Raw genomic sequence first — 23,155 nt, 5'->3', positions numbered from 1 at the left:
AGACATGGTAACTATTTGTTAGTAATAGATGAAGTCAGTGATTCTCGAGTGTAGATAGTGGAACTTATGCTGGAAAGACAAATAACCTGCCGGACCTGTTCTTATATGAAGGAAGGACGTCGCAAACACACCAGTATGCCAATACCGTTGAAGCAGATGAGCATGCAGATGACCCTAATTAACAAGAGTGATGATGTCGGCGTATATTCCATAGTACCCGCGAGAGCCTTGTGAATGCACGCACTAAAGGTGTGCCCAGCTCTTGTCACGAACGGGGCTCTGACAAACCGATTCCAGGAATGTGTGAAGACACCTTGCTTAGAGGAGTCTTGTGCCGTCGAACAGTCCTGTTTTGTAACACGTACATGCGCCGTTCGGTTCGTCCTGTTGAGACGTCCAGCTCCGCTGTCTATGTTGGCGGTGCGATCAGTCGCGGCCGCGTGAGTCTGAATAAGGGATCCTGGAGGTCAGGAAACTGTTTCAAGGATAGGTAAACAGACCAATGTTACAAACCCAGATCTTGCTGATTGAAATATGCCGCTTCGGCGTTGGCCACTTCCATCAGGCCCTGCCATCACGATCATTTTGAGGCCTCCTCCGTAAGTCAGTGAGTACTAATAGTTCTGCATGAGGATATCATCATTGCGGTTGCACATTGGAAAATGCGGTAGAAGGCAGGTGGAACTCGATGAGGTATGAGAAAGGATGCGGCATCTGACCACTGGTGTTGTAATAGTAACGTAAGTCTGTTCATCACTTATCTAGTGCCAGTCCACTAGATGTCAATAAAGCACGCACCGCGTGACTCATGTTGCTCGAGCTGCACCAAAGATTCTCAAAACATTCATTCAATTACATGTACCGAAATATAACCGCGTCTCCATGTCTCCATGTCTCCATGTCTACGCGATATCGTACCTTTGTGCCCAAGCTTCCGCGAGTCCAGCAGCCTCGCCATTCATTACACCTTCCACATATGCTTCTCCTACCAGCTGCCATGCGCTCTCTCCTTGAGGCCTACTCTCAATCTCAAGCAGTTGTTCCCGCAAGCTCTTGCGTTGTTCGTTTGTTAGCTTGACAGACCTGCTCTTGCCAGTGTCAAGCTGCTCACGTATCTCGCGCGCCTGCCTCTGCAAGACATCGTCCACCTGCGCGAGTATGTAAGGGGCTTTTGCGTCCGCTACCAAGAAGACCCCGTCGCCGTTCCTCAGCCAATTTGGACCGATCCCGAGATAACCCTCTTTGGTGAGGAATAAGCTCTGCAATGCTATTCCGGAATTGTACTTGAGCACGTCTAGCACCCAGTCCCCGGGAAACTCACGAGCGTTCCAATCATCGCCGGTGTCTCGCAATGAGTCACTTTGTTCATCAAAGTGGGGACTTTCTTGTCTAGTTATGTTGGTCTCGGAGATCCCTGTCAAGGTGTCAGGGAGGATGTCTCTTGTCTCATCGATGACTTCCTTCCTTTCTGAACCCGCAAGATTGCTTGGTGGCCAAGGAGCGTCTGGATGATTCGCTCTGATCCTGGCGTACGCTTTGAATATACCATCGTAATCGATAGCCCAGCCTGAAGGCCAGGGAAAAGATTTTAACCATGTGGGTAACCATGTGGGCAGAGAGTCAAGTACCTTGTTCCACTTTTTGACACCATCTCCTACGACACCTTCGATCAGCTCATGAAGCATCTTGCAGAACCTGCGCGCCATAGTGTCCTCTTCCCATTGCCTCTCGGGGTCTTTCGGGTTTGCGTAAGCCGATACTATTAGGCGTGCCAGAGCCTCTATTCCTGAACATCCGGTTGGATGGTACACGCGAGGAACTGTGTCAGCTATCCAGTCGAGCACCCTGATAGCGCCCGCACAGTCCTTGATGTTGAGTACGATGTCCAGGATTGGACAGCAGTGGGATACAGTGTCGAAAAGAGCAGCTGTCACAGCCAACTTAGTGCCATCGAATGATATCTGTGGCTTGAAGTTCGACATGTGCGCAGAGACCGGAAACGGACGGCCATGATTGTTGCGCGATATCACAGGTTCTAAAGCTTTCGAGGTCCATGCTCTCGGATCCGGTATCCATGATGGGAATGAAGTAAAGGGTAGCTCGGTGAGCGCCGCGTGTGACGGGGGACGCCGAAATCGTAACGTAGTGTCTAATAGAGTAGATAGATCGTAATGTGAAAGGATACAAGCCGCGAGGTTCAAGAGTACAGTCGAAGTCTCGGCATTGTAGTCGGCATGTAACATGTCCCATAGCTTCATTTGTCCTTCTGATGACGGCATTTGCTCTCGCCCCTTCGGATTGCGGCAATGGAAGCCCCGACCTCGAGCCTGCAACGACGTGTCAATCGTCAGATGCTCGGACCGTATAAGAGACAGACCTGCGAATACCACATCTTTGGCATCACCGGCTTTTCGACTCTTTGCCATTTGTAGCCACTGCTGCAAAGTCCACTTTTCTTCGTCATGAGATGAATTCATAGAACTTAGCATCGCCGGGATGTGCTTGATGTGGGAATGCCATATGGACACACACGTAAGTGGGTCGGACGTAGGACTAATCGGCGATCTTTTAATCTTGTATTCAACCCACCGCAGCACCGACGAGATGAGATTGGCCCTGAACTGGGTTTCGCCAAGTAAGAATAGAGTTTGACGAGCCTGACGTGACTCTTGTACGACCCATAGGCGACGAAACCAACGACGAGTGAGGAGTGCAAAGGCGGCTGAGGTGAGCGTTAACTCGAAGAGGTCTCTTTCCTGGTGATGTTCTTTGGCCATTGCGTCAAGCTTTTCGTCTGTTACTACCCCCTCTGAATCCCTTCGAATCTCTGAGTCGTCTGTCGTATATCCTGGTGCAGTATCTCTCTCATCCAACTCTGACCCAAAGACTGAGAACAATGTCTGAAAGGGGTAGGCTGCGAAGCTCGTCACGTTACCCAGCCAGACTACCACCTCTTCCGCGTAACCATAGATTCTTCCCATCATCTGGACTTGCTGGGTTTTCTCGCTCAGATCCTCTTGGTTGATGCACACGGCATCAATCCAGTACTCAGTAGGTCGTAAACACCGTAAGCGAACCATGGCTTCGTAAAGATTGGCATGTATCATGATCTTTTTGCCGTCGCAAAATATGGGCTTCTCGTCTCCTTCCTTGCCCTTGTTGTAGTCCGCCCATCTACCTTCGACTTCCTGCAAGAACCTCTGCCAGACATCGTCGATGCCATTGTCGCCTCCCAAAAGTATCTTAGTGAGCCATTCATAAGGCAATGAAATGACTGGAATTGTACGCCATAAGAGCAATGGGTACACGACATTTGTGGCCAGCGAAGGGTCCATCTGCCAAGAATATGAAAGGGCGGTGAAACTTGGGCGGTCGTCCAGGTTTACGATACGGAAGTGGCAAGTAATCGGATCGGAAGGGGCTCCCGGGTCTATCTGAAGGATGCGGATACTCGAGGGCATGGGTAGAGACTCGTATGTGTAGCTCTCGCTTCGCATACGCTGTAAGATGTTAGTAACTCCAAACGAAGAATAAAACAAGAGTAACTTTACCAAGAACATCTCCTTCGGCTTACGAAGAGCTACACCATCGAGCTTAGAATGGAGGCTCTTCCGTGTTTGCCCTAAGGCCAGTAATACTTCTGGGTTTATTGATTCGTGCACTGATTCTTTGAAAAAAGGCTTGAGTTCTTTGAAAAAAGGCTTGATTTCTTTGAAAGGCATGATATCTTTGAAAGGCATGATAGCCAGGCAAGAAGTTTCAAAAGGTGGGAGAGTGAGTAGAATTCCTATTCCCAATCGCAGCTGAGTTATAAGATATGAAGGCTGGCTACTCAGCTTGGGATACGAGCGGGCACCAATAGATCTCTTCCGTTGGGCCATCCTTTAAATAGTGTCCAATGAGCGTGCCGCACTCAATGAGTCCTGTTATACCGCCGTAAGCATGCCGCTTTTCAGCCTTGTTGGATGTGCGCCATGATGAGAAGAGATAGATGGAACATGATGCACTTATCGAGGCATTGCATGATAGAATCATCTGTTCACAGGTGGCGATATCCTTGCAATTACTCCTGGCCATTTTGCACCCAAATGTAAGAATTTGGGGCCAGTGACTACTTCGTCGGTATATACAACCAGGCTGATCTTACGGACCCCAGGGCTACACATGTAAGCGCTATAAATGGAGCGCTTCTGCGCTAGCCATTTCCGTCGACTGTAACATTGTTTTTTCGGCAATGACTGGTGCGTTCTAAGCTTCGGAAATCTTCTCCTTTGTAGACTTGTTCGTAATTGGATAAGTGCTCTATTTGCCTCCAAGCTGTCATGTCACTTGACGATCAGAAACACGCTAAGAGGCAGATGGAGCTCATCGGAGCATAGACGAGGACACTGTATCTGAGCGCGTGTGGAGCCATGAAGAAGGCGGGCTGAGCCAGTCCTGCGTGTTATCGCGACTGTCCAAGTGTGAAAGCAGAGCCCGAGATGATGAAGGCCGGGTGGAGGGAATTCATGACATCATACGCAGAACCAGGCAGATGCGCCCAGGCTCAGCCACGTGCCAGCCTCCTCACCTTCCAAGGTTGTCCTGAGCATCGCTCATCCATCGGCAATCACGACCAAATTTACATCTAATTGTTCAGTCCGTGGCGATCCGTTCTCTGGAAAGGCATGTGTGTCACACAGCACAAGCATTATCCAGATCGAGTGCGCTCGCACCAAAGTCCCCTAGCGACAGTCCACCTATCTTCACGGCTGCACGTTTGAGCTCTTCATGTCAGCGAGAGATCAAGTAACACGAGTAACGGACTTCGCAAAAGGTCCGCTGTAGGCGCTTTCGTAGATACGGACATGCGAGTGAACACTGTGCTTGTGGAAGTCAGACTACGCGAAGTCCGACGCCCATCTAGTACGCGTAGTCTTGGCGGCTACATGAGCCTGAGTATTGCTGCAAGACACACGTAAACATGAGGATAAGGTGCCAGTGTGATATGGGCTCCTTTCTGAGAAGGTGGCTTGCTACGACACGTGGTCTTACGAACAGTTGATGGATATCACTGGATACGCGTACAGCGACTTGCTTGAAGCAGCAGAAGGCGTCTTAGAGGCGCATCCTCAGTGTACTCCGTGGCTTACTTCCTTCAGGAGAATTCTGCAGGTTTACGCGTCAAACCACTGTCCTCTGTCCATCCAGCCTCGAGTTGACGTACTCCAACAAAGCCCAAGGACTATATATCCCATCCTTCTCGTTCCATCCCCTCATCTCATCAACCAAGACTCCAACCTTCACTCCATCACCACTCTTCACCATGAAATCTCTCTTCCTGCTCCCCCTGCTCCCCCCCTCCCTCGCCCTCGTCGCCCCCCTCAAACGCCTCACCCCTGACCTCCACCCCCGCGCCGCACACTGGGGAACAAAGTCCTGGTCCGGTACTCATACCATCACCGTAACAACAACCCTAACCGTCACCGTCACCGCCTTTCCCACCGCAAACGGCACGTTCCCCAACGTCACGACCACGAACGTGAAGTGAGTTCTGACTCTACGAAGTGCATGTGAGACAAATACTAATTTCGTACCTCTTCCTCTACAGTGGGCCAGCGACGACCAGCGATGATTTCGCACCGATCACGTTGATCACGCTGCCTACCGAGGCAGCTACGACTACGGAGTCGAGCGATGGTCTTGCACCGATCACGTTGATCACGCTTCCTACGGCTACGGATGGAGGGGATGCAGCTGCGGCGCCTACGCCGAATGATCTTGAGCCGATTACTTTGATTGATATTAGTGCTGTTACGCCTATCTAGATGGGTATGAGATGTAGGGGCAGGGGGCGCAAGAGGGGGGCGGTAGGGTTTGGCGATGGGGTAGCATGGTCGCAGAGATTGTAGACGAAATACTGCTGAGTGTGGTCTCGAGGAGGGGGGTCGTTTTGGTGTACATATCGTCTTGCTATAGTTCTTGCAACTCCACACTCTTTTGATGTATCGATTTAGTCGCTCGTTTGGAAGTGTTGTTCATGTGCATGATTTGGGTTCGTGGGTTAGACTCACGTCTGGTGTGTTTGGGCATCAAGTATCAGCGGAACGGTAGCTGGAGTGAGGGGTATAAACCTGCTTTCTGCTTTCTCATACCGTATCAAGTATCGACCTGAAGCGTACCTAGAAGAAGACCGAGGCCAAGAAGTCATGCCTTCACCGATCCGCAACACGCGTTTGTAAGGTCATCAATGACAACTCTCAAACAATTCCGTCGCACTCAACCGCATACTGCTGCTAACCTTACTTCCTCTCCTTACATGCTTCGACGCAAAAGCCCTATCACACGTTAGCATTTCCTTCACATAAACATCAACACTGAACCACTTACACATCCCCAACAATCTTCCTCAAAACCAGACTATCCACCCACTCGCCCTTGATCTGCGTCTTCTCCTTCGTCAAGCTATGTCTCTCAAACCCCAACCTCTCGGCCAGCTTCCAACTCCCCTCATTCCTAGGATCGCACTCAATCTCCATCTCCAGCTTCCCTTGATTCTGCAGTCTTTCCTTCAAGGCATCGATGAAAGCTGTCATGGCTTCTGTAGCGTAACCCTGGCCTTGCATTGACGGCAAGAAGGAGAACCAGAGTTTGGCGTGGGTAACAGGCTTGATGGTATGTTCACCTGGAAGGGAGTCGGAGTTGGCTTGAGATGTCTTGGCGCCAACGCGGCCGATGAATTGTTCGCCGAGCGTCTCGACGGCGAGTTCGTACTTTGTTCGCGGCACGTCGTTGTGGTTGCGGATGTTTTCCAAGACGAGCTCACGAGCTTGTTGGCGTGTTCGTGGGGGCCACTCTTGGTAACGTGCGTTTTGATCGTTCCTTTCGAGAAGAAAGTAGCCTTCCTCGTCCTTCATTACGAACTCGCGAAGGAGCAGACGGGGTGTCTTGATGGCACCGAAGCGCTCGCCTTTAACGTTTGCGCGGGCGATGGCTGCGAGTTCCTCCTTGGTGAAGGCACCAGAGGCTTTGAGAATCTTCTGAATAACATTCCCTTTGGCGACCATGTAGTCGACGATGTTGTTTGCTTTTGCCGCGAGTTCCAGCTTCACACGCGCGTACTCATTCCTCAAGTCGCTGTCAGAGCGTAGCGTATCTCGCAGGCTGAGGTGGTTGCGCGTTTGTGCAACACCGTCAACACAAAGGTAAACGTTGTGGCGATTGGCTTGGTTAGGGTCTTTGAAGGCATGGCGATCCACGATCCCCAGCTCTCCAAGGTAATCGAATTTTCCTTTCTCGATGAGAGCGTCGATAGCGGGCTGAACATTGTCGCGAGTGACTATGATGTCAACATCGATGATAGGTTTGGCGACAAGTCCCGGTACTGATGTACTACCCACGTGCTCGATTGAGAGGTAGTCGATGTCCTGTAGGTGATGTTCCAACTCCGACTTGATATTTTCGAATTGCTGCGGCCATTCCTTGTTGTATTGCTCGACGATGACGGACATACTTGACGATATAAGGGAGGCGTATAGTAAAGCAATGATCAAGTCGTTGGCGCCTGGTTGAGGTTGAACAGGTGAATGTGTCGGCTAAACCTACCGAGCTTGTGGAACGCTCTCGCTTCTCACCCGGGCGCGCCCGAGGGGTGCAGGAGCAAGAATGTCGGTGTAACAAAAAGCATGAAAAGAGCGCAGAGACAAGCAAGATAGCGGAAACCCGAGATTAAGGTGGTACATAGAGCCAAGATGCCGCTTGCGCACAAAGGGCGAATGCAACGCGGAGATACGGGCAAGACTCCGACCCGCTTGCTTTGATTGCGCTCCAGCCTCCAGACTTGTTTGAACTAATCATACTCTTCAATCTTGATCACAGGTATGTCTGCGTATGGCGGAGGCGCACCTCGGCCCAACAGAGCAGTCTCGGCCTCTGAGTCTGTGCCAGGCTTTTCCTGCTGTCTCTGCAGAAACAGGCGACGTGCCATGACGAGGCTAGCCGCAAGCAGTGCAAGGAGCGGGAGAAGTAGGGCATCCTTTCCAACCTGTATTTTGCCAACAAAAGCGTTCCAGGCCCTCGACAACGTGCCAAATTTACCGTACTCGTCCCACTCACGTGGATCAAACGTTGTTCGCATCATGGCCAGCTTGCCACACCTCATGCTCGGCGGTGGCATCTTACCCTTTGCGGAGACGACTAGTACTTCTTCGATGGAGAGTATATATCCACCTTCCATATTCCCATCGTGTTCCTTGCGCACCAAGATCTGAACAATCCTCTGACCCAACTTGATTGGTTCAGCGGTCTCCCCCCAGGGTAAGCCCGTCACATTGAACTGAAGCCACCAAAGTTCAGGCTCCTCAGCGCGGAAGATGGTATGCTCGTATTGTAGGGGGAACATTATCCTGCTATGCTTGTTCGGATTTGAGGCGTCTTCGGAATCCGCATCCGTCTCTTCCTGCTCCACCTCGGTGGGGACCTGCTTCGCGTTTATGTTGAGAGGCATGGGATCGAGAGGGAATATGCGCTGATCGTTGAGAAGTAACGCATCGTTGAACTCGTCCAGGGCGAACTTGAGCAGCTGATCACAGTTAGTTATATACATTGCCAGGATTGTAGAGTGCACTTACTAGAGAATTCTCTGGTGCCGGATGCAGCCATTCTGCCTTATGAGAACTCGTCCAAGCACGCAGCGGGCATCCCACACATTCCAGCTTCACCGTGTATTCTCGGCCAGCCTCCTCTTCAATGACTTTGCTGTGGTCCGATATTGTCGGACGAGTGATAGCTGCGGTAGCCAGCGCCGAGAGACCGAGAAGAGCAAAAGGACGCATGGTGACGGTAACCGAAGACAAAAAGGAAGGGGAGATACGATATTGTTCAAGGAAGTGAAGTTCGCACAAGGAGGCGGGAGATGGCCGACGATGCCGGGCGACGCGTAACAAGCCTCGGGCTACGGCAACGCTAGCGCAGGGATCACCAGCTTGAGCGTGGGGAATGCTCATTCTAGAAGCCAGTCTCCTTCTGGGATCTCGTCCACATGTACAGCACATATAGCAGACTCCAACACTCCCGCAATTGATGTCGTTCAGTGCCACAGATATATCAGCTTCAAGTTGGGCTATAACAGCCGCCGACATGCACCGTTCACGATCTGTTCACCATCCAATATGAAAAGGTTGTATTTGCATGGCTTGCGAGAGGGTGATGCTGGTACTTATGTTTGACTGGCATGCATCCGAGTTGTAAATGCATTTGTCTGGTAGAATATGACTACCATTTCTAGCAATTCGATGACTGCCCCAGCACATCATCCGCTCAGACTCACCAACAAAGGCGTCCAACATACCAATGTCACACAAACATCTCAGTCATCGACGGGGTCGAGCGCAGGACGGAGTCATACAGTCTTTATATTCTTCATCAGTGTAGATGCATCGCTCTACTGACAATCTCTCTATCCACCCACCAACTCAACAGCCGAAGCACCACCATGGCAGACTGGCATCAGGCATGGTACAAATGCTGCACTCCAGCTAGCACAGGTACGAGGCTTCTTCTTGCAGTACGGATACCTGCTGATGTGTTTGCTCAGGCTGGCTCGCAAGCTGCTGCCCGTGCGTTCTGTACGGCAGAATCCTGTACCGAGATGAACATCAAGGCAACATGGAAAATTACTCTTGTTGGACTGCCTCTTGCAACACAGATGTAAGTTGTCCTTCCCCTGTGTCGGCGCTCTCAAGCTGACCTAAACGCAAAGTGTTGGAAATGTGTCGGGGTCCACTGTGTTACATGCGCCGTCGGATGGTGGATCCTACCTTGTCGTAATCGTGGAAGGATCCGCAAGAAGTATGGACTGAGGAGCGGAGTGTCGAAAGGGGGTTGGTGGGAGAGGTTCACGGCGCGGTGCCCAGAGGGCTGTACCAACTGCTTCTGCGCTACGTGCTGCTTCAGTTGCAATCTCGTCCAGCAAGACCGGGAGATCGAGCATCAACACGAAAAATTGATATCGCAGCCGGGGCCGGTTGAACCCATGACCTATCCGACCTTGTCGCAGCAACAAATGGCGCGAGACGCGTCTTCTCCCTCACTTCGCCCACAGGAAGCACAAGCGGCGGTGACGCCTCCAATGGGGACGGTCGGGCAAGCAATGTGATCTAGGACGAACTAGTTGTCGTAACCAGATACAGGAGTGCTCATGTGCACGACGGGGCAGGAAGGCGGGCCATCAAGTAGACGAATGTCGAACCATAATGATAATGTGTTCACTCCTCTTCACTCTCTTCACTGCTGTCCCCACCCATCAAGCCCCTTCTCATCAGCTCCTCAAGATCATCCTCGTCGTCATCCGCTGCCGCCGCTTCACCAGCCATGCTAGACTTGCGGTCATGGCCCCCCGTCTCCTGTCGCGCAGGTGGGCCAATGTCCATAGGTTCAATGTCCCTGTTGTAATCGTCCTCATCATCATCTTCACCTTCCGCATCGTCGCCGCCCAGATCACCAAAGTCGATCTCGTCTTGAGCGTTGCGATTGCGGCGAGGGTTCGGCGAGCCTTCGCCATCGCTGTTGGCGGCGCTGGCGAGCGATATCGGGCCGTTGGAGGGGGAGCGGAGGTAACCTGCATTGAGGTTTGAGCCGAGAGATGCCATTGCGCCCTTGTTGTGTCGTGGTGGCCGTGCGTCGGGCACTTCGATCTCGAGGCCACCGTCATCGTCTGACTCGCCCTCTGCGTCATCGTCGTCGTCGGACTCGTGGTGTTGCTGATGTTGTTGGCGAGGAGGCGATGGATGTGCTGGCGAGGAAGCTGCTTCGCCGTCGGATTCGTCAGACGAGTGTATGACTTCGGAGGATTTGATTCTCGACGCTGGCGGTGCTGCGGGCTTGGCTTTGGGCTTTGGTGTTGTGTCGGTCGCGGTGCGCTGGAGGCGGACGGCTGGTGTGGCTTGCGTCTTCTTGGACTTTACCATGGGGTTCGTGGCCGCTGTCTTGCGCTTCTTGGGCGCTGGTATAGCGGCAGCCTTCCGCGCTGGAGCAGCAGTCGCAGAGGCGCGGGCCCCGAACTGAGGTGTATTGACGGCGCTGCCTGTGCCTGTGCGGTAGTCTGGCGAAGACGCGTATTTGTATTCGGACTCGTCGCCCCGTTTCTCCTTCTCCTTGCTCAAGAAGTGTCGGAAGTCGTAGGGGTTATCTGCATCAGGGTCTCCTCCCTCGTCGTCAGCCGCCGCCTCGCCGAAGAGATCCTCCTCGCCATCTTTGCTCTCTGCGTCACCCTTGAGTTTCTTAGGATATATCTTGGCATGTTGTGAAGAGACGTCCTTGCCGTTCTTGGTGGCGAGATTGAAGGTGTAGCTGCTGGACAGAGGCTCGAGCGTGGCCTGCTGGCTGGCGGGATCGAAGACGAGGACGTATGACTTCTTGGGTTGTGACTTCTGCCCTGTGAATGTGAAGATATCGTTGTCACCCGAGCTGTTCGTATCGTCGATGCGGAGGTTGTATAAGCCGGTCGACGAGGGCGAAGTAAGCGTTGTCGAGCGCGAGTCGGATGTTTGTGGGGGCTTGTGGTTGTCTACCCTCTGAATTAGAAAGCGGACACGGACAAAGACATTGCAGAGGAAACTCACATTTGACGCTGCTAAACTCTCCTGGCGCGTCGTCGCTGCCTGTTATGCGGTCGCTGATATGCAGGCTGAAGTGCGCCTTCTTGTGCGGTTCGATGCGGCTCTCAAGCATAGGGGACGCCATTCTACGCGTCCACCTGTGAGACTTTTGCCTAAATGCGAGGAAACAAAGAGGGGGAAGAAGGATGATATTGCGGACGCTACGCTACCCATAGAGTGGGCCAAAATGGAATGACAGTTGTTTGCGGAGTCTCAGCTGCGTTGTTCACGTCAACTGGAAGTCGCGACGCCGGCCGGTCTGGATTGGGACGCTCCGCTTGCCGTCTCCCGCAGCTAGCCCACCCCACACCTGCACCACTAATTTTAGCCTATTGCTCGACATCTCCACCCACGCCGGAAGCAGCTGTATGTCAAGTGAGCTACATCAATCGAAGAAGAGTTGAATCCTCGTGTATCGTGTATCGCTACTATAGCTACAGCTATGCCCTCAGCGTGTTGGACGCATTACGACCCCGCTCAGTTGATATCTGACAGCCTACATATCATCGGCATATCTCGTCTTGCTACCGTCCACAAGGCGATCGCTCTCAGCTTGAGCCATCAGAGCCTGCGACGCCTTCCTCTGCTTCCGCTTCTGCCAGAAAAGCCGAGCGGAGAACGCCATGCAAAGCGCAACCACTAACATGATACCAACAATGTAGTGCATTCGCAATGGCGCTGCCTCATCATCCTTCCACGGCACACCTTCAGGGTCATCCTCTGTGAATAGCTGCCGTCCTCTGTCTGATGGTGGCTGCTTGTTGATGACGGGGAAAGCCTGCGAGAGGCCTCCTTCCAGCATGCCAGGAAAACCCAAGGCGCAGACCATGGTATCCGCCTCAGGCGTGAACTCGAATTTGATTGGAACTTTAGCCATGCCTGATCCCATCACGTCGAAGCTTGTAGACCATATCCCACCATGCCCCGGTTTCTCGTCTAGCGTGACGGTCAGATCTGTCTTGTCATGCACACGAATATCTCGTTGGGCAATTCGAGCTATGCTATGGAACAGACTTACAGCAAGACTCCCAGTCAAACTCTTTCGAGTCTGTATCGTCGTTATTCTCCTGCTGGCAAGGCTTGCAGTACAGGTTTCGGTGACTGGCAGCGGGAACATTGAAGTCCCAGGGCCAGGTAGGCTCGATAACGTCGTTGATGTACACAGGGACGATACCAAAGCCGGAAGTAGGTGGGACGTGAGCGGAAGCCTCAAGGTACTGCTCGATCTCGAAGCTAGAGCTTTGAGGGTGCTTGCTAGGCATCAGATCCTGGTTGCCTGGCGCCGGAAATTCCCAAAGGATTGGACTTGGGCAGTCGCAGTCGTCCTTTGTGTGAGTCATGTTGTATTCTGACTTCATTTTTGGATGATGTCTAGTACTGAGATGAGAAGGCGTCTGCAGTAACTTATGTGTAAGAGTGAGAAGAGAACCGCGTACACAATCCTGCATTGAAGCTACTCGGGGCTGACGAAACGCCGTCACGAAGCAGCTTCAGCATGGGGTCGCTCGCCTGTCTCGATAAACCTCGCTGTGAGTGGTGCATCTCAGAGTCGGGCGTCGGGCTATGCTGGTTCTAACGCAAAGTAGCGGAGTGGAGTTCGTATGCAGCTTTTGCGTACGTAGCATCGCGCTTTCAACAAGCACTTGCGAAGCCGTGGCAGTGAGTCGCGAATGAACAGCGTTGAAACGCTGGTGCCTTGAGTTCCATCGACGTAGTTATCGCAGTCCCATCGGCCCGCAACTGCAAAAGATCAATGCTGTCTTTACGCGTCACTTCTGAGAGGAGGCAGGCCGTCTAGTAGATGGTCGATAGACGATATCCCAATACTGGTGAGGGTGAATGAATGCGCGTCATCATAGCTACTGGAGTTGTGTCGAGCGTGGAATGTCAATGACCTGACAGATCGCAATGCCAAGACGCTAACCAGGAAAGGCTGGTGCAGGTCGCACCTGCCAGTCTCGACTGATACACACTCGAATCTTCATTGAACCAGGCAAGATGCGCTGCTATGCTTATCACCTCTTTCCATTCAATACATCTGTTATCGTTCCGCATAAAAGATCTACCTAGCAAACATGCCGATCGCCTCGTACCCAAAGGGCTGGCCTTACTACAACTGCGCCTACTCCAGCCTGACCTGACCCCAAGTCTGAGCATCAAGCTTATCTTTGTGCCAATGTTGAGGTGTTGGTGAGGGTCGATCCCACGAGACTTTAAGCAGGACTTCCCTTGGAGGACACTGCAACAGTTCAGCTGCACGATGTATTGAAGCTGCAAAGCTGCTGCCTGATAATTCGGGCAGTATCTGTGGCCAGCAGATCGCCAGCACCACAACAATCCTCGGCTAATAATTCGCATGCAAGGCAGCAACGGCATTGTAAATAATGCAGCGTTCGACTCAAACGCCTCGTGTAGCGACGCTGCTGCAAGGATGCATCGGCAAACATGGTCTGCTGTAATCGACAAGCGAGCCAAAGCCATTGTCGTCCGATAAATCTAAACAGCCATATTAAATGTATTGCCAACCAACGCATCGTCATGCGCCGCCAACCGAGCACTATATCGGAGTATTGAAATCATCCGAAGGCAGTACAGTGTCACAACATACATGCTTGTCTATCTGCCGTGTAACCTTGGTCGGAAGAAAGAGGACCTCTGGATTGGTCTATACATACTGGCATTGGAATATGTCGTCCCGTACACGGCTTCGTGGACTGTTTAGTATGGAGTCAACGCGTGATTGACGCTCGTATGAGGACTTGCGGGTTAGTCGTTGGGCTGTTGGAAGGACTTTGACGATGGCTTAAGGCGGTATAAAACGGAGAAGTGAAAGCTTCAAGTTGCACTGTCGCTCTGTCGTGGAGGCATCTTTTGTTTGGTCTCACGTTTTATCGAAGTCGCTCGTTCACCACCCTCGTTTTGGACACAGCATACATCATGCGCCTCATCATCCCCAGCCTTCTGGCCCTGATAGCCTCAGTCAGGGCTGCCGGCATCGCTGTCGTATTGAACAACTCCCCAGACCCCATCTATGTTTGGTCCGTTGGCGGCACAGTCGGTCCTCGCCATGACATCAAAGCTGGTCAGACACACGCGAGCCTTGACTTCGTCTTCAACTGACAGCCACAGGCGGTATCTACTGGGAGGAGATGCATCATGACGACAAATCCGGAGGCATTGCGATCAAGATGACGAAAGAGGCGGACGGTCTAAACTCCGGTGCTCCTCAGCAGGTGTGGGCATACAACCTGGATGGCGGAACGGTGTGGTACGATCTCAGCACTGTCTTCGGGGCACCGTTCGCTGGAAGCCGATTAGATGTTACTGGGGATAATGGGGGTAGCATTGTGTGGCCGAATGGTATTCATCCAGGAGGCAACCAACTTACGAAAGCTCCGAGCGAGGGGAACATATTCTTTTCCATCAATCCTGTTTGAGGAATGGAGGATGTCTTAGAGGCGTAGAAGAGTAGAGCGCCTCAGATGGATCGGAGCAGACTGTAGTGTGTCGGTATCTAAACCAGGTGGATGCATACTATTATACCGATTTGTGAAAGATCTTGATGGCGAGTGCGCCAGAACAATTTGAGATGATTTTTCTCCGCTGCTCTTTCTGCTGACAATTGAACCCGTCCGACGGGCACTCTTCGGTGTCTAACGACTAGCATCTGTCCGTCGGAAGATCATTGCTCGAGTCGACGTGCAAACTGACAGCGCACGTGTGAATTGGCAGTGGTCGCAAAAATTGTGGGCGAACCGTCGAAATGGGAGACGTGGGGTCGGCCGTGCCTTCCAGGGCTGGTCGCGAAGAGGCAGTCGCAGATTGCCGCCTTCAGAGAGCTCTTTCCTCTGCCCAGCGATCGAATCGCCGCGTCTAGAAAGAGTCACCGACATTTAACTCCATGCAAGTGCGTCTGAAGGATCACTGGATGGCGACCGACAGCTGTCTGTGCAACGCCACATTCTGTTGTGCTTCCGCTGCGCCCGGGCTCCCCAAACTACAGCTCGCCTCAGGCGTCCGGTCGCGAGTCATTGCGCCGTTTCTCGCACACCATCAGACGCCATTCCACCAGTACAGTAATCATTCATGCCACCAAGCCGAGATGTCGCCGTCTATACAATTATTCCATGGCCACGCCGCAATCTGCTTTCATCTATCAAGGGCGTCATCTCATCTTATGTCGAGTTGGCATCTTGTGTAGCCTCGGTTCTGATGTCCCGACCGGGTGTATCCTATCTCCAATCGCTGCCAGTCGCCTGCATGGTGCTACTGTATGATAGCGACTGCGGGCGGTATCGCGCCATGAGCATCGGGTGATGCAAAATTGAGCCGCATCTAGGTGCTGATCCGCCGCTGTCAGCACCAACAGCTTTCCTGTGATTGCGACAGCCTCCAAGGGGAGCCTGCCCAATCTTCGATCTCGCGAGATGACCAGAAGCATCGCGAGATACGACTAAAGAGGCAACACCAAGCTAGACGGAAAACTAGAGCCTGGGGACAGACTGCATTCACACCTTTAGCCGCCCTTGGGGAGGGTTGGCGTGCACAATAGCTGCCACCGCCCACTGCTAAACGCGATGCGCCCCGCTCCAGGAACGGCCCTCCGCAAAACTTATTGGTATGCTAGTTTAGCATCCGTCTCCCTGCGTCTGTAATTCGCTTGCTGCACCATGTCTTATCAACCCTCCGCCTGGAAACACCCTGGTCACGTTGCACATGGCGGCCGCTTTCGGGGCCACGCAGACCTTTCCAGGCAAAAGGCCCTACCTCGCCCTATGCCAACGACGCTCAAGCATGCGCCTTCTATTGCCCTTCTTCTGGTGATTGGCCTCTAAGCGGCGACCCGACGCCATGTATTCGTCGCCATGCCGCTTGCCACAACCAGAGGCGTTCCGAGAGGCGGATCAAATTGTGTACCACAATCAACAGCCGATGTTTCTGGCCCCGCTGACGCCTGACAACAGCATTGTCTTACTCCATACTTACTGAAGCCTGACAGCCACTCTCTCCGTCATCCGATTTTCTTCTTCCTGGAGATGATCACCAGCTCACCACTCGGCGCACGACTCGTGTCTTGTACTAACACGCGGGGCTCGCAGACATAAGAGCTCCACCACAACCCATCAATCGGCACAATGAGTGCGAGGACATTGACAAACGTCGTCAACGACCAAACGGTCGCCTTGAACGCCCTGATCTATGGATACGCTGGGCACAGCCTCGTCACCCCGCAGCACGCGCTTCAGCAGATATGGTGGACCGAGGAGCGAATCAACGAGAAGGTCAACCATGACTTCGTCACTTCAAGGCTCCAGCCGAAAGAGAGGGAACGTCTTACACAACCTGTCGGCTTCGGCGATCTGAGCGACGACACCTACATCGAATGGATATTGGAGAAAGCAAGACGACTGTTCCTGATCTTGGTCGAGATTGGCGAAGCGGATAGGATCTTCGCGGTTGTTGACAGATCGTGGGACGACGATGATTTACCTCTGGAAATGGATGACATTGAGCAGCTTTCGCTGTCGAATCGCCGCGATAACCACGCCGATGCTCGCTTCTACCACACACAATTCACATTCCTCCTAAGAGAATTGCGGGAAGGCATACATATCGATTATGCGCCCAACGAGGAGATTCCAGTCGAGAACGTAATGTCTCTGCCAGTGGCAGTGAGCTTACAGGCCTGGCAACGTATGCACCTACCGAAGAAGGCAAGGGAAATCTACGTTCGCAGGCGATTTCCGCTGGGCGACCCAGAAACACCGGATGCGTTCGAAGAGGACTTCAAAATGGATGTCGAAAGCGCAAGGATGGTCGAGCATGAGCATCTTGCGCCGATCTGGGCCTCGTATACCTCCAAAGGTGTTGGTTACATCGTCACCAACTTTGTAGGGCAGCATACTCTTCGCACTTTCATCGACCACCGCAACCCGACTCAGTATCAGAAGCTATTGAAGCCTGACCGGAGATGGCTGGTACTCAATTGGCTGCACTGTCTGTCAGACGCCATTGCAACACTGCATCAGAACGGTTTTTGTCACTCTGCTATACGGCCATCAAATATCCTCATCGACGAGCAGAATGCGATAGCATTTAGCGACATCGGTAGCCTTGAGACGTTTCAGAAAGACAAGAAGCCCGACGCAATGGACGCCTACGTGTACAGTGCGCCAGAGTCACACATCAGTACAGGACCTTTCGACCCCAATGACCCTGCGCCTTCACCCACTATCCCAAACGGTCGACATGCTTCGATGATTAGCAAAAGTTCGTCTGGGTCATCCGGCAGTAATAATTCACAACGGCAGAAGCTTACCAAAGCACCTACAACGGACTTCTCCGGTTTCAACTTTGGATTCAAGAAGTCGAAGGCGAAGCCTACACCGAAGAAACGGTCGCGAGTACACGAGACTGAGAAGGCAGATGTGTTCTCGCTCGGTTGTGTTTTCCTGGAGATCATCACATTCATGCTGAAGAAGAAGCCTCACGACTTCGTAAAGCACCGCACATCGAAGCAAAGGACCAATACTGGCGGCAAGAACTCTCGAACGGATTCATCGTATCATGTCAATCTCGACAAGGTAGAGACTTGGATGAACACGCTCGAAAAGGCTTCATTTGAGCATGACGACGACGCGTTCCGTGCGATTCCCCCCATGTTACAGGTCATCAGAAGTATGTTGAGCAAAGCACCCATGCTTCGCCCTGCGGCGCGTGATGTTCGCGACAAGATCTTCGACATTCTCTTTGAGAACACCTCCATACCCGACATCCATTGCGGCGCCCACAAGCATGATATCGGAGTAGCGGCATCGTCGTATTCCGGCTCGGATAGGGCGTCACTAATGACAATGTCAACCATGACTTCAACGAGTTCGAGTACCTCTGACGCGGATACCATACGATCGAGCACGACGCGTGTAAGCTCGATATTGAATTCGTATTCCGACCGAACGACTTTGTTCGGTATCGAAGAAGATGATAGCGCTTCGATAAAAACGCTTGAACCCATAGCCACACAAGCCCAAATTGGCAGAGCATATGAATCACCGAGGGAAGCTCCAATACCACCAAGCTCTCCTACTTCACCAACATCACCACGGTCCCCAATGTCGCCAATGTTCCCAAGCTCTTCAAGCCCTTCTAGACCGACTTCATCAGCCACGAAGGGGAAGTCGTGGAGCAAGCCGTTCATGCTGATGCCATGAGATTCTGCAGCATCGAGACCTATAAGGCTAGAGTTGAGCAGGAATCGCACTCAGCCACCACTTGCATCTTCATCATCTGAGCATACTCCGACATCCGCGAGGTTGCTATAGATTGCGGGGTTATATGCAGTGCAGTCTTGGGTGGCACGTGGCGGTACCAGCCTTACGGCACGGGGTGACATCGCAAGAGAAATAGGAAGGTGGTGAACGACCTCAGCGCTGCTATCATGCGAATGGCGGGCATGCATACGGCTAGAGAATGCCGATGTTACAGGCATGTGGTGAGCAACAGCACATGTGAAGTGCCCCACACCTACGCAGACATACGCGTGCCCTGTACGATCCTGACAGCTCAGCGAGTTTACTGTTCAAGTTTTCTACAACGTAGCACGAATATACCTAATACCTTACAACGGACATTTGCAGATTCTTGGTTCCTGAGCGTATCTCTGAGCCGCATGCGAGATCGTCGCAACCTGACGCTTATCTCATCAACCGCATTTGCTGAGGCGGGGTATCCCCGCATCCTACATGTGCACGACTCTGTCAGACTATCGCCATCAACTTCATGTCCATTGCACAGGTATGAAAGCGAAGGTGTCGCTTTCTAATCGACTCGAAATGTATGCCAATGTTCTTGCCGTCAAATCTCATAACGTGTTGTTGTCTGCAATGTCTACATGGCACCTTCGGGTCATTGTTCGCTGGTCCGAACCTAGAATCCGGCCCCATTTGATCCGTACGGTGCGGGGATACTACCAGCCCTGTAGCCAAGACGCTGATCGCAGCTGATCAGACTCGTTCTACTACGTCAATGCATCTGACACTCTGCAGGTAGGTAAGCGTCAGGCATGCATCCACGGCGTTGACGTACAACCACCTCTTCTCCGTCCACCGTCAGCCTCGTCGTTTCCAAGGCGCCAGGCTTATGCAGTAACCGAATGCTCTGCAAACGCATACTTGAACGCCATGCATCAGATCAGCCGGCCCGGCCACGCGACTACTCTGGCCTGTCCAAACATGCGCCGAGCTACCTCAGTAGTAGCATGATCGTCGACGGTGTGCAGCCACCAGGATCATCCCGCCGCTATTCCTAGAACTAAGAATACCAATATGCAGCTGCAAAGCCGTCACAGGTACCATTGAACCATGTTGTCATGAATCCACCCAAGGCTTAAAAGCCGCCGTCGTCCTCCGCATCTCAACGGTTTCTTACCGCATCTTGGATGCGCACCTGCCAACCGATTTTCTAATCATGCAGCTCAGCTTTGGGCTTGTTACAGGGTTGTTGACGTGGTCAGCCGTTGCTGCCACTGTCAATACAATTCATCCGCGTCAAAGTAATCGGACAGACTACAAGGTCGGATATACTCCACTCAAGACGGAATGGACAGACACAGTGGGAACCAATCCTTGGCCAGAGTATCCACGACCACGCCTTCAGCGAACAGACTGGAAGAACCTCAATGGTGTTTGGGGATACAGGAACACTACGAATGGTTCGGACGCATCACCGCCTTTCGGGCAGACACTGGAAAACCCGGTCTTAGTTCCCTTCTGCCTTGAGAGTGCTCTATCAGGTCAGTCAACCCAGACTTCAGACTAGACGGGTTACTGATGCAGCCAAGGTGTGACAGGAAAGGGTCGCATGTGGAGTTGGTACCAGACATCATTCGACGTACCGTCATCATGGCCTAGCGGCAACAACGTCATCTTGAACTTTGGCGCTGTTGACTACGAGGCCACTATCTTTGTAAACGGCAAGAATGCTGGCTTCCACAGAGGTGGATACTTTGAGTTCAGTGTAGACGTGACGCAGTACCTAAGCGCAAATGGGACGAACGAACTGTAAGTATCGTAAATTGGGGACTGGAGACAAAGCTCATGTAATTCCAGACTGGTATACACCTTCGATCCGACGGATGTGGATATGGTCCAAATACCGATTGGAAAGCAAACGCTGAACCGAGAGGGGATGATCTGGTACACACCGTGCAGTGGTATCTGGCAGACCGTGTGGCTTGAGTCAACACCGAAAGAGCATATTTCGAAGCTGGACTTAACAGCGGATATGGATGGGACTGGTAAATATGGACCGTGCTCCTCGATGGCCATCGCTAACATATCGAAGTCACCGTGACCGTTCACAGCAGCACCAACCTAACAAACATCCCATACGAGATCACAGTTCATGAACTGGGCTCAACCGATGCCAAGGCGACAGCCAAAGGTACTAGTGGATCCGCATTTACCTTCAACGTCCCATCACCAGAACTATGGACTCCCGATAGTCCCACCCTGTACAATATAACCATCAAAATGGCCAGCGACACCATCCAAAGCTACACCGGATTCAGGACTGTTTCCCGCGGTACCATCAACGGCATACAGCGCCCACTTCTGAACGGAAAGTTCGTTTTCCCCTTCGGTACGCTCGATCAGGGGTACTGGCCAGACGGAATCTACACACCTCCAAGCGTCGAGGCTATGGTGTATGATCTCAAGGTGCTGAAAAATGTTGGCTACAACATGGTACGCAAGCACATCAAAGTGGAACCGGCCCTTTTCTACAGAGCTTGCGATGAGATGGGGATGTTGGTCATTCAAGACATGCCTTCTCTGCGACCAGATCTACCAGACGGCTGTGGCAGTAAACGGTTAGCAGGTGAAGCAGAGCAAAAGGAGTTTGACCGACAGCTAGCTTTGATGGTAGAGCAGCTCAAATCATATCCCAGTATCTTTGCTTGGACGATCTACAACGAAGAATGGGGTCAGGATACCTCGCCTCCATGGCCCGAGTTCCCATTGACAGAAATGGTAAGAAAGATCGATCCCACTCGCCTAGTCAATTCTGTTAGTGGCTGGACGGACCACACAGCCGGCGACTTCGACGACAACCACCACTACTCCACACCCCAATGCGGCACGCCATTCTGGTCCCGCCAAGGCAACAACTACGACTCCGCCTACGACACTTCGCGCATCGGGCTCCAGGGCGAATTCGGCGGCATCGGCACACAGCTCCCCGAAGACAACTTCGCGCACGCCTGGTTCAAAGACCTGGAGAAGCAGACCGCGTACGAACTTACGAATGGGACTAACTGGTGGAACTACCGATGCCATGATTTGCTGAATCAGTTGCGCGAGCAGATTGATCTTTTTGCTTGCTCGGGCGGGGTCTGGACGCAGACTACGGATGTGGAGGGGGAGGTTAATGGGATGATGACTTATGATAGGAAGGTTGTGAGGATGAATGAGACTATGTGGAAGGAGGATATACAGGCGCTTTATGATGCGGCGGAGAAACGGGCGAATAATGCGACGATGGCTATTAGGGATGTAGAAGGTGGGGGCTCACAGTACGGTATGCCTTGATTCGCGAGCAGAGTACATGAGAAATGTAGACTCCTGTTGCTACATTCATCCATCATTGTCTATCCATCAACCTTCTCCGCGTTACACAATCTCCTCCACTCCCCCTCCAACATCCCCAACGTAACAACATCCCACCACCCCCCCTCAAACCACACACTCTCCCTCTCCCTCCCCTCAACCACAAACCCCAACCTCTCATACAACCTCAGCGCACCCTCATTCCAGCTGAAACCCCTCACCTTAACCCTATGCAACCCCGCCCGCCTAAACGCATAATCAAGCGCCCACCTAATCGCCTCAGTCCCATACCCCTTCCCCTGATACATCGGCAGGATATCAAGCCCAATCTCCGTATTGCGGTGATGTTGTTTATGTGGCGGTGACATATCTAAATGGATTTCGCCTACAGCCGTACCATACTCTTCATCCACGATCTCCCCCTGCTTCCTCCTCGTCGCAAACGCCTTTTCGCGGTCTTCGTCACTTAGAGCAGTCGTTTCTGGCAAGTGGGGCAGCCAGATGATAGCAGCCAAAAGGCAGTCGTTTTGGACGCCTTTCATGAACTTTTCAGAGTCGGAGGGGCCGGGTAGTTTGATGTTGTCGAAATTGCTGTTTGCGTAGCCGGTGTGGTCGGCGCTGAAGGCGTGGAAGACGTTTATGTCGATGGGGCGGATTGCGCGGTAGTGGAGGCGTTGGCTGGACCAGGGGGTTGATTGGGGTGGAGGGTTTGGTGGTGGGGATGACATTGTTGTGGTTGTTTGGGGTGTTGCAAGTTTCTTGGGATCACAGGGAAGGATGTGGTTTTTGAAAGTGGGATGCCTGCGGAGATGTCTTCGTTGGTAATGTTGCTGCCTCACGGTAGGAACGTCGTATAAATCGAGGTGTCCTTTCATGGACGCCTGAGACTTGCGCCCTTCACGTGATTGCGCCCTT

At 52.4% G+C, this 23,155-nt stretch overlaps 7 protein-coding genes across 7 annotated transcripts; 2 read left to right on the top strand and 5 right to left on the bottom strand.

The window, feature by feature from the left end:
- Positions 1-902: 902 nt before the first annotated feature.
- J4E92_009921 (uncharacterized protein) lies at positions 903-3,560 on the bottom strand (the record flags this gene model as incomplete). The annotated part of the gene is made up of 2 exons (XM_051501263.1): positions 903-3,500; positions 3,552-3,560. The coding sequence occupies 2 exons, from the start codon at positions 3,558-3,560 to the stop codon at positions 903-905; spliced, it is 2,607 nt and encodes an 868-aa protein (XP_051348481.1).
- A 2,805-nt stretch (positions 3,561-6,365) lies between these two features.
- On the bottom strand, positions 6,366-7,490 carry J4E92_009920 (uncharacterized protein; the record flags this gene model as incomplete). Its single annotated transcript, XM_051501262.1, has 1 exon — positions 6,366-7,490. One exon carries the CDS (start codon positions 7,488-7,490, stop codon positions 6,366-6,368), a length of 1,125 nt encoding a protein of 374 aa, XP_051348480.1.
- Positions 7,491-7,828: 338 nt separating this feature from the next.
- J4E92_009919 (uncharacterized protein) lies at positions 7,829-8,813 on the bottom strand (the record flags this gene model as incomplete). Its single annotated transcript, XM_051501261.1, has 2 exons — positions 7,829-8,560; positions 8,610-8,813. The coding sequence occupies 2 exons, from the start codon at positions 8,811-8,813 to the stop codon at positions 7,829-7,831; spliced, it is 936 nt and encodes a 311-aa protein (XP_051348479.1).
- Positions 8,814-10,244: 1,431 nt separating this feature from the next.
- On the bottom strand, positions 10,245-11,721 carry J4E92_009918 (uncharacterized protein; the record flags this gene model as incomplete). Its single annotated transcript, XM_051501260.1, has 2 exons — positions 10,245-11,545; positions 11,601-11,721. 2 exons carry the CDS (start codon positions 11,719-11,721, stop codon positions 10,245-10,247), a joined length of 1,422 nt encoding a protein of 473 aa, XP_051348478.1.
- A 411-nt stretch (positions 11,722-12,132) lies between these two features.
- On the bottom strand, positions 12,133-12,994 carry J4E92_009917 (uncharacterized protein; the record flags this gene model as incomplete). The annotated part of the gene is made up of 2 exons (XM_051501259.1): positions 12,133-12,590; positions 12,655-12,994. The coding sequence occupies 2 exons, from the start codon at positions 12,992-12,994 to the stop codon at positions 12,133-12,135; spliced, it is 798 nt and encodes a 265-aa protein (XP_051348477.1).
- Positions 12,995-14,573: 1,579 nt separating this feature from the next.
- J4E92_009916 (uncharacterized protein) lies at positions 14,574-15,073 on the top strand (the record flags this gene model as incomplete). Its single annotated transcript, XM_051501258.1, has 2 exons — positions 14,574-14,718; positions 14,766-15,073. The coding sequence occupies 2 exons, from the start codon at positions 14,574-14,576 to the stop codon at positions 15,071-15,073; spliced, it is 453 nt and encodes a 150-aa protein (XP_051348476.1).
- Positions 15,074-16,771: 1,698 nt separating this feature from the next.
- J4E92_009915 (uncharacterized protein) lies at positions 16,772-22,222 on the top strand (the record flags this gene model as incomplete). The annotated part of the gene is made up of 6 exons (XM_051501257.1): positions 16,772-18,314; positions 19,644-19,681; positions 20,109-20,427; positions 20,476-20,695; positions 20,744-20,931; positions 20,979-22,222. The coding sequence occupies 6 exons, from the start codon at positions 16,772-16,774 to the stop codon at positions 22,220-22,222; spliced, it is 3,552 nt and encodes a 1,183-aa protein (XP_051348475.1).
- Positions 22,223-23,155: the final 933 nt, after the last annotated feature.

Source organism: Alternaria infectoria (genome assembly GCF_024043175.1).
Source record: "Alternaria infectoria strain BMP 0036 chromosome Unknown scaffold_29, whole genome shotgun sequence".
Lineage (NCBI taxonomy): Eukaryota > Fungi > Ascomycota > Dothideomycetes > Pleosporales > Pleosporaceae > Alternaria > Alternaria infectoria.
Note: the sequence above shows the minus strand (reverse complement) of the source record. Positions and strands in the feature narration are given on the sequence as shown.